General features: G+C 34.1%; 1 protein-coding gene across 1 annotated transcript in view; it reads left to right on the top strand.

Moving 5' to 3' along the window:
* LOC107446510 (multiple coagulation factor deficiency protein 2 homolog) overlaps positions 1–17193 on the top strand; it is a 30536-nt gene that overhangs the window by 8869 nt on the left and 4474 nt on the right. Inside the window, exons 2-3 of the mRNA XM_071185177.1 lie at positions 6235–6399; positions 13559–13645. Of these exons, the coding sequence (XP_071041278.1) occupies positions 6236–6399; positions 13559–13645 (251 nt within the window). The 5' untranslated portion in view covers position 6235. The remainder of the gene's footprint in view (positions 1–6234; positions 6400–13558; positions 13646–17193) is intronic.

The raw sequence follows: 17193 nt of genomic DNA on the forward strand, positions 1-17193 counted from the left end.
TGCTAAAGAAATGCTTTATTTACCAGTTTCATATTTTTACCCTGATTGATACGGTTTTATGCTGCCACGCATTTGTGGCAGTCAGCGCGAGTGGGGTTAAGAATGAGGTAAAGAATCATTAAGAATGACATAATGATTGGATTATTAGATCAAAAGTTATTCAGGGTATTCCGTTTTTCTTTCTTTTACTTTTTTTTTGGAGGACTGTATATTTGGAGAGTTTAGGGGGTAAACAGGGAAAGTAAAATTTTCAGAATGGCTATAATTAGGGTAAGAAGATACAAAAGTAGTAACCGATTACTTTCTAGAATACGGCTAAAGTTTCTTGCTCAATTTTATTGATCACTATCTAATTTGAAATATATAAGTCCTGCAAGCGTACTCCAAAATGTGGATTAGTTTTTCTAAAATTAAAATGAAAGCAAAAACAATTTCATCACATTAAGCCAGGGATGGGCAAACTTTTTTGGTCGTGTGCCAAAAATCTAGAAAAAAAAGCTTGGTGGGCCGAGTAAAAACTTCTGAAATAAAATAAAGTCAATTCATCATTGAGTGCATGTCACTCTACATCAACTTTGCGATTTTTAGTTGCCATTTTGGGATAAAAAATGTTTACAAATAACTCAAAAAGGCAGTAGCCATTTTATACATTTAATAATTTCACCATTATTTACAATGACGTTGTATGTATGCAACCTTTCCATACGCAGTAAATTATGTTAGAGCTCGAGCCGGCAGAAAAATCAGCTTGTTGGAACTTAAAACGCGTAGTCAGCCTCATGTGAAGTACAATTCACCTATATTAGATTCCATATGTCTGCTCCCCGAGAAAGACAAATACTAGTTGGAGCTAATCTACAGCTATTCTATAAAGAACTTTTGCTTTCAGCATTTTACCAGTTAAAGCTGTTTGTGCTAACTATTTTAATTAATTTATGTTTTGTAGAACAAAATTAGAGAAAGTGGAAAGGTCATCAGTACTTTTTGTAGTAAATTCCTGCCAACAACATTAAGGCGGCTAAAGTAAAGTTTTTAACTTTATATTGCTCTTAACTTACCCAAAAATCTGGAAAATATAATGTAAATACTTGTTTATAAAAAGTGGTAAATTAAAATAGTCTAATAACAATTTTATATGCAGATACTGATACTGCAATAGAAGTAGAACTAATTACAATGAAAAAAAAAGTTTATTAGGCAAATTTTTGATAATTCTCTCATTTCATGACCGTTTTTTCATTACACATTGCAGATACATTTCATCAAAACTACTTTTTATTTGTACATGCTCCGGACACGATAAAATATTTTATAAAGCGGTAAGGTACTACAAACTAAAATTTGCAGATTTTCGGTTAATTTTGCCAATTTTTGAAAAGATTTAGCCACATAAGTCTTTGAATTATTTAGAAGTAGTGTAGTAAAAAACCCCATAAATAGAATTTGCTAAACCAAGAATCATACATTAAGAAACTACCACACGAAAATATTTATCCGCAGTCCAGAGCAAGTGGGCATCGCTGCGTTTAACATGTTGAGCACCGCGTCAGCCATCGGTGGCTGACACTGAAATTACATTTAGACCGCTTCAGCCACCGGTGGCTGACACTGAAATTCCATTTAGTCTGCGTTAACCACCGGTGGCTGACACTGACCTTTCACATAGGTCGCGAAAAACGGCTGGCTGACAGCGTATAACATGATATAGAACTATAAAATTTACACTCTTTAATTGAAATGCAGAAAATTTACTTATTATCTTCACTTATAAAATTTAATTATTATCTGCATTGATAAAATTTAATTATTATCTGCATCCAAGAATCACAATTTACTTAATTATTGTGATTCTTGGTTTAATAAATTCAATTTAGTACATTTTTATCCACCACTATTTCTAAAATTCGTAGGCTTATATAATTCACCACCTGTGTCACTTATGTCGTGATAAACCTTCAAAAAAAAAATAGAAAAATCCGTCTAATATTTGCAAATTTAGATTGTAGTTATTTACCGTGGCCAGATGGGCAAGCCATGTAAATTTAGCATGGCGTTCAACGTGTTAATCAGATGACATTTCATCTTTAGAAAGTTAGTTATCAACCAAACAACTATTTATCCTAAGACCATACCTACACACTTTTACGTTTGTCAAGAAAAATTTATTGAGGGTAAAGGATTACAATGTTTCATTGAAATTTAGATAACACTTGAACCTGCTGGCTCTTCTTCAGAGCCAGCAGACATGAATATTGATAAGTCATTTAAATGTCAGGGGAGTTTATATGTTTAAATTAAATTTATTCAAATGAAATTAAAGCGTGAAAACGTAAATTCTTTAACCTTGATATAAATAAAAAATTAAGTTCTCGTGTAAATCCGGAATGGTGGTACCACAATTTGAGAAATAACCGCGTTATGTAGTAAATTCCTGCCAACAACATTAAGTCGGCTAAAGTAAAGTTTTTAACTTTATATTGCTCTTAACTTACCCAAAAATCTGGAAAATATAATGTAAATACTTGTTTATAAAAAGTGGTAAATTAAAAGAGTCTAATAACAATGTTATATGCAGATACTGATACTGCAATAGAAGTAGAACTAATTACAATGNTCAAAAAAAATAGAAAAATCCGTCTAATACTTGCAAATTTAGATTAATAGTTATTTACCGTGGCCAGATGGGCAAGCCATGTAAATTTAGCGTGGCGTTCAACGTGTTAATCAGATGACATTTCATCTTTAGAAAGTTAGTTATCAACCAAAAAACTATGTATCCTAAGACCATACCAACCTCCGGTGGCTGACACTGACATTACATTTAGGCTGCGTCAACCACCGGTGGCTGACACTGACCTTTCACATAGGTCGCGAAAAACGGCTGGCTGACAGCGTATAACATGATATAGAACTATAAAATTTACACTCTTTTATGCAGAAAATCTATTCAAATTTTTTTTAATTATTGTGATTCTTGGTTTAATAAATTCAATTTACTTCGTAGGCTTATATAATTCACCACTTTTATCAGATATGTAATGCTAAACCTTTAAAAAACTAGCAAAATCTGACTTATATTTGCAAATTTAGTTAGTTGTTATTTACCGTTGTGGCCTGACGAATAAGACATGTTAAGCTCAGACCTGCCAACTTTTAATCCCTTCCATTATCATTTTTCCCAGTGGTATTAAAATGGAATTAAATCTTCAATTTTATGCCAACAAGTACGTTGTACTTGAAAAAAATTAAGTTGACAACCATGATAGTAACGCATATTAATATATAAGCTTAATTATTGTAAGAATAGTGGTGATCAAAATCATTTAAAAATTAAGTTTATAAAAGAGAAAATAGTATATATTTACTACCACTTTAAATATGAAAATAAAATCTCCGTTTAAATCCGGAAAAGTTGATAGGTAGATATAGACTCTGAAGAGTAAGGTTGTATTATAACCGAGCTCTGCGCTATCATGGCAAACCATCGTTCCGGCCGCGGAGGGAAGACCTTCCGTACTCAACGTGAACCAGAACTGGATCTCGCTGATATTAGAGAGTAACAGAGGAGTTATGCCTATTTATTGAATTATGGGACTTCTTTCGATGAAAGCTTCGAGCACACACAAAGACAAGCGATCAACATTGATGCCGAGATTGCTAAAGGTTATGAACAAGAGTACTCGACCATTCACATCGAACGCCTTTACGAGGAGAAGTTCTTAGCCGAAGAGATGCTAATATTGAAAAGTATTAGAGACTCCCCAGCTATTCAGACGATGGTGGAAGCCGCAGCTGCAAAGACTGACACAGCCATTGAGACACCTGAACCTGAAATGACCTCAGTTCAAACTGAAACAGTACCAGAGCAGCCCAAGCAGACACCTGAAATCAGTGCTGAAAATTTCACGGAACAACCGGAATCCGAGCCCCCGAAGAGGAAGAACACTATCACTCCAGAACCCACAGAGAATATGGACATCTCAACTACTAACAACATCTCGGAACCTGTAGCCACATCCTCAGATGAGACAACAGATCAGATTCAGATAGAAATTCCTCAAAAGAATTGCAGAAAACTCAAATTCCTCGTTAAAGGACTCCCAATAGTTCTTCTTCCAAGATTCCCATCTTGGAAGAAGAACTCACAGCTAGCGGTCATCGGCCAATCAGAATAGAGCAGTTCAAGAAGAGGCGTGGCGAAGGATATAAGCTCCCCCCCCCTTTTCCTGATCCTACTACCAGACAGCCCTGAGAATAGAGAACGCATCAACATCAAGCAGCTTCTTTCTACTACCGTGCAGATAGAGCGATTTAGAGGAGGTCGATTTGAAGTCCAATGTTATCGGTGCCAAAAGTTTGGTCATACCCAAAAGAACTGTCCAAATGAACCTGCATGTATGAAGTGTGCGGGAGCCCATTTTACATTTAAATGCACCAAGCCCAAAAGCCTTCCTGCTACCTGCATCAACTGCGATGGAAATCACCCTGCCTGTTTTTCAGGCTGTGGTGCCAGGCCAAGGAGAAAACCACAGCAGAAGCAGAGACAGCCCAAGAGTGCCAACGAAACTGCAAACAGATTCCTGCAGATCTTCCGGGAGCTGCAAGAACTACTACAGAACGAGGAGTTAGTCCAATTACTCCGATCTCTACTTCCCGAAAACAAGACATAGTGATCCTCACTACTCCATGACGCCGACAACTCAGTCAAGCTACCATCTTATTTCTACTTAGAATCATCATCCTACTATCCACCTTAAGGAACTACCTCATTGAACTTATCACAAGATGAAGGGGTAAAGGGCCGTTCCGGCCTCAGGCACCCCGAACAACCTCCTAGATCAGATTAGATAGGTATATAAGCCATACCTGCTAACTCTCTCTCTTTCCGAGAATGCATTTTCAGAGTGGTTGTAAAACAGTGAACGAAAAGCAATTTGACTCAAAAATTTATTTATATTTTGATCCCGTTGAAATTCGCTTGCGCAAGGATCTTTATGATTTAATATATTTATTGTAATTATGTATACGTAGTGGTAGTCAAACTCATTTGTAATTATCATTATAATTCAAAAAGTTAATTTGAATAACCAGAGTATTGCTACCACTTTAAATATGAAAATAAAATCTTCCGGAAGAGTTGACAGGTATGATGTAAGCTCTTACAAACTAAAAGAAAATTTTTTTTTTCCACGTGACTGTAATTAAATTTTAAGTTTACTACCAATTGGTAAAGTCATCTTTAAAAGTTGGCAGGGATGAGTTTATACAGCTGTTATAAATTTATAGCACCCGTAGCAACGTTGTTGACTTTTAAAATCTATTTTTATTTTCAAAATAAAAAGACTAATAAAATGCACCTAGTGAATTATGCAAATTCACGAGTTTATTTAGATTCATTAGTTTATTCCTTAAAAATATATATATATACTCATGAAGGAAGTTGAACAACGGAATCAAATGCGAATTTTCATTTCGTCAACGCCTTCTATAACTGTAAGCCCCCACACGATTTCTTATGAGTAATCTGATTAGACCATTTTGAAAGTAAACCAGTTCGCGAAAGAGCCCTATAATAGAAAATCTATTAAATATTATAAAGTGGTATCGATTATATGTCTAAAAATTTATTTAATTTATGAATATGATAGATTTGTTTACTTGTCAACCACTACAGGTTCAATTCTCAAATATATATGATAAATTTCTTTTAAGTATTTTTAAAATACACTCTTACTTACGCATATACACACATCCTCACATTACTTTACCCCCNTCCCCCCCCCTTTTGTATGTTATTCCAAACTGTAAATACTGTAAATATTCATTAGTGTTTATTTTCCCATCGTACTCTAATTTTGCCTTTTTTCATGTACTTTTTTATTACTTGTAATTTTGTTATTGCCTAATAATGGAAAAGTGCCATTTTTTCTCTCTCAAGAACTCCATTTTGCACCCCAAACTTTAATTTTGTCATGTATGTTTCTTAGTTTAATTTCAGGATGAATGGGAATAGGGTTGAAAGGCCTCAGACGCCCAGTTCCACTACAACAAACGAACGATTTTTAAAATAGTATTTGGGTCCCTGCGTACAATGGTACCTGGTTCACTTTTAACATAAACTGCGCAGACTACTGCCTGCCGATTCTGGCTGCCTTCAGATTCAAAAACTCACCGACGATTCGCTTTTGTCTATAAGTTGACTCCAACGATTTTAATTTAATTTTTAATTTGCAGAATGCTATTGCTTTGGAACAGTATATTCTTATTGACTTTCTTGTCAACTCTTAGCATAGCTACAGAATCCAACCAAGGAAGACATGGCGGTCACACTCATCATATTCCAGATAAAGACGGACCGAAAAACGTTCTAAGAGATAACAAGTACTTAAGGGATTATGAGTAAGCAAAATTTAGTATTTTTAGTATGTACAATGCGCCAAAAAAAAGACAACCCTGAATGACTTTTGATCTAATGACTGATCTTCACGTTCTAGGACTCGGTTAATTTTCGAGAAAACGGTCATAAAAGTGCCTATTTTTTATACACGTATATTATACACGTATTTGATTAGAGTTGACATCTACTCGTAGTTTAAAATAAACTATTTACAATTACCTTAAAATAAACTATCTACAATTACCTTAAAAATATCCTGGTACTGCCATCTGGTGTGCAAAATGAGAAATAAAATGTTTTCCGGGCAAAAGAAAGGAATTAGTTCTATCCTTATTGGCACGTTACGACTGAAAACTACAGCCCGGGTATATCACGGGAGCTAGAAATAGAGGGCGAAACCTCACCCCGTCATTTTCGCGGGAGCGAGAAGGAAGGATGGTTTGGGGGGGGGGATCTCAAATATGCTAATTAACTAGTACAAACGATATTTTAAGTTATAAAATCAGACACGCAAACAAGCCTTCTCTACATAAACATACTTTTATTTCAACGGAGTCGAATTTCAGATTCCCCAAATGTAGGGAGTAACAGCAATCAGGGAAGTATGGTCCCAATAGTATGTATTATGTTTGTTAATGTTAATTTTACTTTTTGCGTATTTCGTCATATCTCGAGAATCTTTTTAGGGAAATTGTAAAATTTTTGCACACATTTATAAGATTCGTTTATCCAAGTTAACTCCATGCAAGAATAAATTTTAGTAAATATTTATTATTTTTTTATTTATTAATAGTCGAAAATTTTTGAAATGTAAGGTATACAAATTTTTACGTCGTTTTAAAGTATGCAATTTTACTTGGCAAAATAGAAAATTTGAGCGAAATCAGTTGAATAATTTCTGAGAAATCATATATTTTAAACTTAATTTCTCAGGAACTATTCAACCGATTTCGCACAAATTTTGCCTTGTAAAGTTACATACTTTAAAATTGCGTTACATACTTTAAAATTGCGTTACATACTTTAATATGGCGAAAAAATCTATTCAAAAATGTTTCGACTATTATTACATAAACTTAAAAAAATATATATATTTACTAAAATTTATTTTTTCAAAGGAATTATGTTTGGATTATCGAATCTTATAAGTGCGGGCAAAAATTTTTCAATTTGTTTAAAAAATACTCGAGACATAGCGAAATACGCAAAAAGTAAAATCAGTGTGAAGTGGTCAAAACTTTGGATCACTCTCCTGACTAAACTAAGGGAACCATATTTCCGAGATTGCTGTTACCTCCTATATTTTAGGGGTCAGAAATCCGATTCCGTCGAAAAAAAGGCATGTTTATTTAGAGAGTACGTTTTTGTAGCTGATTTCAAGACTTAAAATATCGCCTGCACTAATTAATTAGCATACTTTAGGTCACCACCTTGAATCATTAACCACTTGGGGACGGGTGATTCAGAAAAGCATTCGTACAAAATCAGAATCAAGTTGTAATTAACTAAAAAACGGTAACTTAAATGTAGTCGTTGCTAATTTGACAGACTTACTTTGCTTTTACTTTAATTATTGTTAGTTTAATCATATATATACAGGGTGTCTAAGTTAAGCGTTTCAGAACTTCTAAGAGGGGTAGGGGCATCCTGACGACTCGAAATCATACAGCAATGCGGGGTCGGAAATGCTTTCCTGACGCGGTAGATGGCGTTGTTCGAAAGTTCCGACCGAGCTTTCCAGTGCGTTGGCCTCCTCAGTCACCCGACCTATCATGTCTTGAATTTTATTTCTGGGGTCATATGAAAACACTGGCTTAAGACACCCCTGTTGACAATGCTGAGGAACTGGCTGCAAGAATCACAGTAGCTGCCGGAGAAATTCGAGATATGCCTGGAGTATTGCAGAATGTTCGGATGTTCATGCACCGGAGATGTGAGGTGTGCATTGTAGCCGGTGGCAGAAACTTCGAGCACTTACTTTGACCCATGTGCCTTATGCTAATTTCAATGCATTATTAAAACGATTTTTCACTTACGATCTCTTTTCTTTATGGTGCTTCTGTGTACGTCACAGCTTCAGGAAAGCATTTCCGACCCCACATTGCTATATGATTTCGAGTCGTCAGGATGCCCCCTACCTCTCTTAGAAGTTCTGAAGCGCTTAACTCAGACACCCTGTATATAATCAATGTTTATTCAAAGCATACCTAAATAGTTCTATTTTGAACAAAGTAATGGTGATTTAAATAAATCAAACAATTATAACTCCGCCCACAAATAAACTGCTAAAGAAATGCTTTATTTACCAGTTTTATATTTTTACCCTGATGGATACGGTTTTATGCTGTCACGCATTTGCGACAGTCAGCGAGAGAGGGTTAAGAATGAGGTAAAGAATAATTAAGAATGACATAAAGATTCGATTATTAGATCTAAAGTTATTCAGGGTGTTCCGTTTTTATTTCCTTTACTTTTTTTTTTTTTTTTTTNTTTTTTTTTTTTTTTTTTTGGAGGACTGTATGTTTGGAGAGTTTAGGGGGTAAACAGGGAAAGCAAAAGTTTCAGAATGGCTATAATTAGGGTACGAAGAAGCAAAAGTGGTAACCGATTATATAGACTTACTAGAATACGGCTAAAGTTTCTTGCCCTATTTTATTGATCACTATCTAATTTTAAATACATAAGTCCTGCAAGCATACTCCAAAATGTGGATTAGTTCTTCTAAAATTAAAATGAAAGCAAAAACAATTATGTTACATTAAACAAATACATATTGATACGACCACTTCATGTTAGTTTCCCAGATTAATAAATATTCTTGAAATGTCGCTTATCTTCGTACATCGATTTTAGAATTTCTGAAAGTCAATCTTTTTTTTAAATTTCTTCCTTTAATTCATGATTAAAACTACCACAACACTATGCATTGATGGAGATGTAAAAGGCCTTTAATGGGCCAAAAGGCCTCGAACAACCAAATAACTGCAACTATGATTTACCTTCTTCCTGCACTACGCTCTTCTTATTACATACATTTAGATACAACTTTAATTATTTTGGTTAACCACTGGAAATCTTGTTAATGCAAATGTTATATAGTTATTTTCGAATGCAAAACTTTCATCTGATGCAGATACTTATGCTCTGATCGAAACTTTTCTTCACCTTTTTGCGTACTCGTATAAGTTAGAAATCTGCAGACAATACTTATTCACTTATTAAAAGATTTAACTTTTTAACACGTTCACGCCGGGTGTTGCGCCTGAAAGAGGGACGGAAAAGAGAAAATACTGGTAGAAGAACTATTTCAATATTAGATAATATTCGGGAGGAGTTAATCTATTCTCAACAATAGCAATTCACTGTAAGGAAATTTATCACGGCTAAGAAGCATACCTGCCAACTTTTAATCCCTTCCATTATCATTTTTCCCAGTGGTATTAAAATGGAATTAAAACTTCAATTTTAAGCAAACAAATACGTTGTATTTGAGAAAACTTAAGTTGACAACCATGATAGTAACGCATATTAATATCTGTGCTTAATTTTGGTAAGAATAGTGGTGATCAATATCATTTAAAAATTATAAAAGAAAAAAAATAATATATAATTACTACCACTTTAAATATGAAAATAAAATCTTTCGGAAAATCCGGAAGAGTTGGCAGGTAAATTTTTTTTAAAATTGAAATTACATACATTTGCTGACTTGTGTGCTCAATATAGGCTTATAAGTCTTGTCAAGTAGAAGTAGAAAATACAGATAGAACAATTCAGAGAATGACATCACAAAGAATACATCCAGGGTTACGGCGGGATCCGAACCCGCTACCTCCACGCTTAACAGATCGTTTGGACCGGCGATACCGCTCGGCCAGGGCGGCCCCTAGTTGGCAGGTACGAAGAAGCAATATAATATAAAAATTGCATCCGTTAAAAACAATTGGTAGCTATGGATTTTTATTATTCCCGGAAAAAAACTAAAAAATGAAATTTACTTGTTACCAGTTTTTACTCCGGTGTGCCTCCCGATGAGACAATCCAGCGTGACCCGCCGTTGGGTCACCCCGGCGTGAATGTGTTAATGTACTTTTACTTGTAGTATGAAAATTTTAATTATTGCTATAATCTTTTTTTCCCCTTTATTATTTGATTGACCACACTAGGCTTTATTTTGAGTCAAAATATCGTTCGAATCTTGTAAACATACATAACATTAGGAGGCACTATCTTCTGCTCGCTTCGCTCGCCAAACTTCATGATTTCCAAGTTATCATATTCCGTTTCGTGGCTGTAGATTGTAAGATGAAAACTAAATGTTATTCACAATTAAGATAATCCAAATTTTTTTATTATATACCACAAATCCTTTTCTCACTTCTATAGTGTTTTTATGTTGTATGGAAAAATATTAAACCGATATAAATTTTTAGTAATTTCATTCTTTGCTCCATTCTGCAGTTCATAGTTTACATAGCAACAGAGTTATGAAAATTTTACGAAAAGGTTTAAAACATCCGTGTGGTTCAATTTGTTCAAAAAATCTTTGTTAATGAACAATAAAAAAAATTGAGGTTCCTCACTTCTTGCCACGCCTCAAACAACAAGATAGCATGAAATTATGGCATTCGATGGTGAGACTAATAATCGATAAATCGGTGGAGGGATAACACTCCAATAATAACTCGTTCGTATTTATTATTGATTTTTTTTAATAGTATTGGTTTAATTCATGTTTCGAGATTTGAATAAACGAATTAAACTAAGAAAAATCTTATGATTGGCGATCATATTTCAATTCGCAAGCACAACATCGGTGGAGTGATACGTTTGAAATTTATAGTCAATTTCAATTTTAAAAAGCTTGTTATTGTTTACAGCATCTATGCTGTTTGTATTGCCTACGTGTCAACGAGCAAGTTCTTAGACAAATGTTAGTAAAACGTAAAATCAGAAAATTATTAACTTTTTGAAATTGATAGGTGTGAGGGATGATAAAATTTCATGCCATGCTGCCATCTGCCATAAAATGCAGCCATTTGTCATGCCGTGCCATGCTGCCTTAAAATTTCATGCCATGTAGCAATTGCTGAAGTGAAACATCTATTTCTCTCCCAATCGAAACAGTAATTGAATCGGTAAAAATAAATAAATAAAATGAATAATTCAAACGCTGATCTAATCAGTGAAAATAACGAATCGGAATTGTAACAAAGTGTGACGCTTTTAAACATTTTCTCATTTTGTAACATAAAACATTTATTTTCACGTTTACCCTATACATACTATGCTACAGGTAAAATTGACTATGTTTCTATAAAATTAGAATAAATCATAATACAGGGTGTTTATAAAGTCCCGGACCCATTTTGATGTTTAATAACTCATAAAATAATAAAGATAGATTGAAATTAATAACATAAATGGTTAGATAGACTCAAAAAGTTTCAGGACCCTTGTCAATGAACTTCCACGTGTTCCCCCTTCATCGCACGGAAAATATCAAGTCGATAGTCAATTTCACGCCAGGTAGCGGCAAGCATGTTGGCATCCACAGAGGCTATTGCGGCTGTATATCTGGTTTTTAGGTTTCAATGCTCGACACGATCCTCCTGAAAACATTGTCCTTTATAAATCCCCAACGAAAAAAGTCCAGCGGCGTTATATCAGGTGATCTGGGAGGCCAAGGAATTGGACCTCCTCGTCCAATCCATCTTCCTGGAAAATGGTCATTCAAAGAACTACGAACGATGATACCCCAATGAGGTGGTGCACCATCTTGTTGCAAAAAGACATGTGGCTGAAGCTCTTCTAGCTGTGGAAATACGAAGGTATCATCGAATGCGAAGGTATATGTCGGTATCATCTTTAAACTTTTTGAGTCTATCTAACCATTTATGTTATTAATTTTAATCTATCTTTATTATTTTATGAGTTATTAAACATCAAAATGGGTCCCGGACTTTATAAACATCCTGTATGTCACCTCTGAGTAGATATTGTCCCTTACTTACTTCAGGACAATTTCTGTTGATAGAACGAATCGCTCTCCTGCTTCAATATTTATTAAAACTTAAATATAGCTCTAAATTATTTAATTTCCTGCGCAATATAATAAGTATTATTGAAACAAAAAAAATAGAATGCCTACAAAAACCGATTCATTACTGTTTTAAACAATACGCAGGGGATGGACAAAACTTATGTAAACACTTCTATACTTACTCTGTGTAAACGATCTTTTTTTTAGCACTAAATGTCGCGGAAGATTTTACATGGCATAACTGATGACACAATTTGCTTGATGCTGTATAGAAATGGTGCCCTTTACACCCATGCAAAAATTGAATCTAAGTTATTAATTTATTTAATGATTGATCATCAGGAACTTTGTAAACGTGGTCGAAGATTTCGTTAATGATACAAAAATGCTTTTAAAATTATAATGTTATTAAAATTTGTAACAGGATTTTAACTTTCTACACTAATTTTGGTAGATCTAAAGTAGAGGTTTTCAACTTACATGAGGCCGGGTGCCGCAATTTAAAAACCAGTCAAATAGCGGGCCGCAACTTTATCAAAATTTTATATAGGACTCTTTAATGTTTGAAGGAACTATATATTATTGTCAGATTTTTATCAAGTTGTACAAAACAAACGTATTGAATTACAAATTAAAATAAAAAGTAGATTTTTAAGCAGCACCCAGGATTAATTTTGTATTTGCATAAATATTTTCTTCGATGCAAAACCTGAGAAATAAATTTTTTTGCACCGCTGGTATGTTAAATTTCACAAAAACGAAGAAATTAGGTTTTTTTAAAACAAAAGAAAAGTATTTTAAACCCATATAGATTTTTAACAAAAATTGTCCGCAAAAAATAACAGCTAATATATTTTAGTTCGTGGGCTACAAAAAAAGGCTTCGCGGGCCGCCAGTTGGTAACCACTGATATAAAATTTGTATCAGTAAATATAATATCATTTCTAAAAGCTTCAAGCTTGATTTTTCAAACTATTCCAGCAGTTTTACCTCGTAAAATCTTCCAGAACATTTGCTGCTAACGAAAATATTGTTTACATAGAGTTAGTATAGAAGTATTTCCATATTTTTGTCCAATTCCTGTACCTTATTCACAATGGTTTTTTTTTAAATTTCAGACACATCAAAGAAGATCTTCAAGAGTTTTACAATAAAGATTTCGCTGGAGAATTAGACGAGCTTGAAATGGAAATCTATTATTTTCAGTAAGTTGCAACAGCCAAATTTTTCTTCAATTTTAGAAGAAAAAAAAATATATAATTCTCAAAATTTAAATTTTTTAATTTTTTTTTTTACCTGTACAAAACGAGGATAAAGAAGTCCAAATATTTATTACCTGCTCTTGTTCTTTTAAGGAAACTTTTTCTTAGATGTATAAAGTAGCAGAAAAAATTGTACTTTACAAATTCATTTTTGATTTGATAAATTTGTTTTAAAATGATTTTAACCATCGCTATATCTAATTGACTTCACTATATCCAAACAGTTTTAAAAAATATATTTAAGAGCTGACAAACATACTGGGAAGTTTTTAAGTGCTGGCAAACTTAAGTAAATTAAGCTTGCTTCAGGTTTTAAAGTGAGACGGAAGAGAAAAAAAAAATTAGTAGTCATACTATTTCATTCATAACCAGTTTTCTAAAGGTGTAAATCTATTCTTAAATGCAAGTTAACTGTATTTCTGAAGTAAGAAACAAGGTTGCCAACTGCTCTGATTTCTGCAAAACTTTTAATAAGTTGGAAGGGGCTGGGATAACCTGGTTGGTCAGGCACTGGGCCCATGTCCAAAAGGTCGAGGGTTCGATCCCCGCCGGCCGAAGACTCCCTGTGTAGTCAATAGTGACTGATGCAAGTTAAATCTGTCGAGTCACTTAAGTCCTTCTTGTTCCCATAACAAATCATACCTTTGGGGTTACCGATCTAGAAGTTTCCTTGTCTTATGGATTGGGTTCAAAATTACAAGGCTACGTAGTTGAACATCAGTAGTCGTAAACCCAAAATTGGGTCAGCTGTTCAATGAGGAATATAAAATAAATTGGTAGTGATGGATCAGGAGATAGAGCGTTCACCTTCTAATGTTCAACATGCCTATGTTCGCCTTTTAGCCGGGTTCGAATCCCAGCCATGGCTGACCCGAACTCCACACCCGGCTCACACCGACCACAGTGCTGACGTAAAATATCCTCAGTAGTAGACGGATCATGAGTTATAGTCCCCTAAATTCAGGCTAACTGCAGGAGGTTTTCGTAGTTTTTCTCTCCATGTAACGCAAATGCTGGTTATTTCCCTCGATAAAGTCCTCCACGAAATCAAATTTCTCCCAACACTTGATCCATGAGTTCCCTTGTCTTCTGGATTTGGTTCAAAATTACAAGGCTACGGACTTAGACGTCAGTAGTCGTAAATCCAAAATATAAACGAAACGAAATTTCAACGAGTTAAACGAAATTCATAAATTTTTAATGACATGACTCTACTTTTCACATATAATAAAATACTTTGCAGGACGTGAAGTAATAACATATATCTTTCTTCTTATTTTGCTGGAGAATAGATTTGATTTTTTTTTCACTTCTACGTCCAAGAGTAGATGATAACAAAATAGTCACTTTCCAGAAAAATTCAAAAAATTCGTTGAAAAATTCCAGGAAACAAAATGTTTTAACTAATTACAATCAACAAATATTACGAAATTAAATATCTATGCTACAACTGACCAACTGAATTCCTAAAATTGACGTGAAATTAAAGCCTATAAAATGTATGATATTATCGTAAAATATTTGTCCCCACTTTTTAAACTTTTCCAGATTGTGACCACCCTAGATAATAAATCACCTAAGTAAGTAACTGTTGAGATGTAATTAAAATAACACTGTTTGTATGACGGAAAAAATATAAAACTAAACACCGTTGCAAGTTGAGGAAAGACCATATGCGGTGTACAGGGCCCGACTTAGCCTAATAGGTCCCGGGACAAAAACTTCTTTCGGGGCCCCCTCGGCTTCACTACTTCAGTAATTAAGAACCGAACTTTATGGAGAAATTTAAATTTTTCACCTCATTATACATATATAACAAGAAAATTGACAAGAACCTAAAATAGCTATGAAGTCCCCCATATCGTTTTATCTATTTTATTGTTTTTCTGACAATTCTACGTCCATCATGTGAAGAAAGTTTCCGAAATGCAGTTTTCTGATTGTTAACTTTGTCATCTAGCTGCTAAAAATTTATATCCTTGCTGACATTAGGGCGGAATTCAGCTAAATTTTCGCAATTACTCTAGCTCAATTAAGCCCATCAGAAGTTCGTATTTTTATAAACATATCGCATTTTGCGATAGGTAAAAATGCAGGCTTTTGATTGGCCAAATTTATCCATCGTAATTGCGAAAATTTAGCCAAATTCCGCCATAGAAAGCCCTGGATTTACGAAATATGGATTTTTTGTGTTCATACGATTGATCAATGAAGAAGCTAACATAAAGCAGGCGGATTTTATTTTGCACTGATATTTTGTTTAAAAAATTTCAGCGAAAAAGGAAGCGTAAAATAAAATTTCTATTCGATTTGGAGGCCCCCTGTGATATGGGGGACAGGGGGCAACTGCCCCGTATGCCCCTGCCTTAGTTAGGCTCTGGCGATATAGCATTTAAGTAATCATCCGCGATTGCATATAGTTCCGTTTCACTTCGTTATCAAATTATACAAACCTGCTTTCAAAAATAATATAAAAGCTTTTAAAGGTTAAACACGTCAGACAAGAATTCAATTCATGCTACCTTTTAATCGTAGAATTATTTAAAAAAAAGTTTATAGTTTCGTGGTCATACCAGAATCCTAAACTTGGCGACATATAAGGAGAACATTTGTTCTTGAAAAAGAAACAACTATATGACGTTACAAGAGCATTTTATTTGATTGGACCACTAAAAATGGCACCGTTTATGCTGTCATGACCTTTATCAAGCCTGATCATGCCCCTAATAAATCAAGTGCGAGATAAAGAATTTTTATATTTGTTTCGCTGTAGGAGAAAATCGTCTGCAAGAAGCAATATTTATTATTCTTTCATCAGTTTCTTTAAATGAGAGTTGGCGATGTCGATAACGCTGGGAGCAGCTTGGCATTCATTTGGCGTTGCCTTATATGCAAACAGTTTCGCTCAATAAGGACAATGGTTTTTTCTTAACTTGCAACATAGTATACCCCTGTGCAAAAGAAAAATCAACGTAAGAGACAAAAAATTTAAGATTGAGATTTATATTATATATGGCATCTCTGTATGATAAACATGTTGCAAAATCATTTTTTTTTCTTCAAAAATAAATTTTGCTTCATAAGTTTTCTGAAATTCTATTTTAGCTTTCATAGCGTTAGCAATCGAAAGAAAAAAGTTGTCAAGCTACTTTTCTCGGAATCTATCGAGAAGCACTTACGTTGTTATTTCAATTGCACTGAGTAGTAAAATAATTTTTTTCCCCCTATCTTGTTTTTGAGCGAAACAAACGACCGCGATTACCAAGATTTATAACAAGTTATTTTCCTTCGAAGGAAACTGCCATGTAAGTACATTATAACTTTTAATCTGGTCTGATAGTTAATACTTTCAATTTCATACCAACACAAAATTAGGCCAATGATGTAAAAGAGATTTTGCATAGCATGTATCTTACATAAACGATATCGCTTACCTTATTTTCTAACCCAGTTGTCGGGTAACTCTAGTTCGATATATATGTATATATATA

The sequence above is a fragment of the Parasteatoda tepidariorum genome, chromosome 9 (genome assembly GCF_043381705.1).
Source record: "Parasteatoda tepidariorum isolate YZ-2023 chromosome 9, CAS_Ptep_4.0, whole genome shotgun sequence".
NCBI lineage: Eukaryota > Metazoa > Arthropoda > Arachnida > Araneae > Theridiidae > Parasteatoda > Parasteatoda tepidariorum.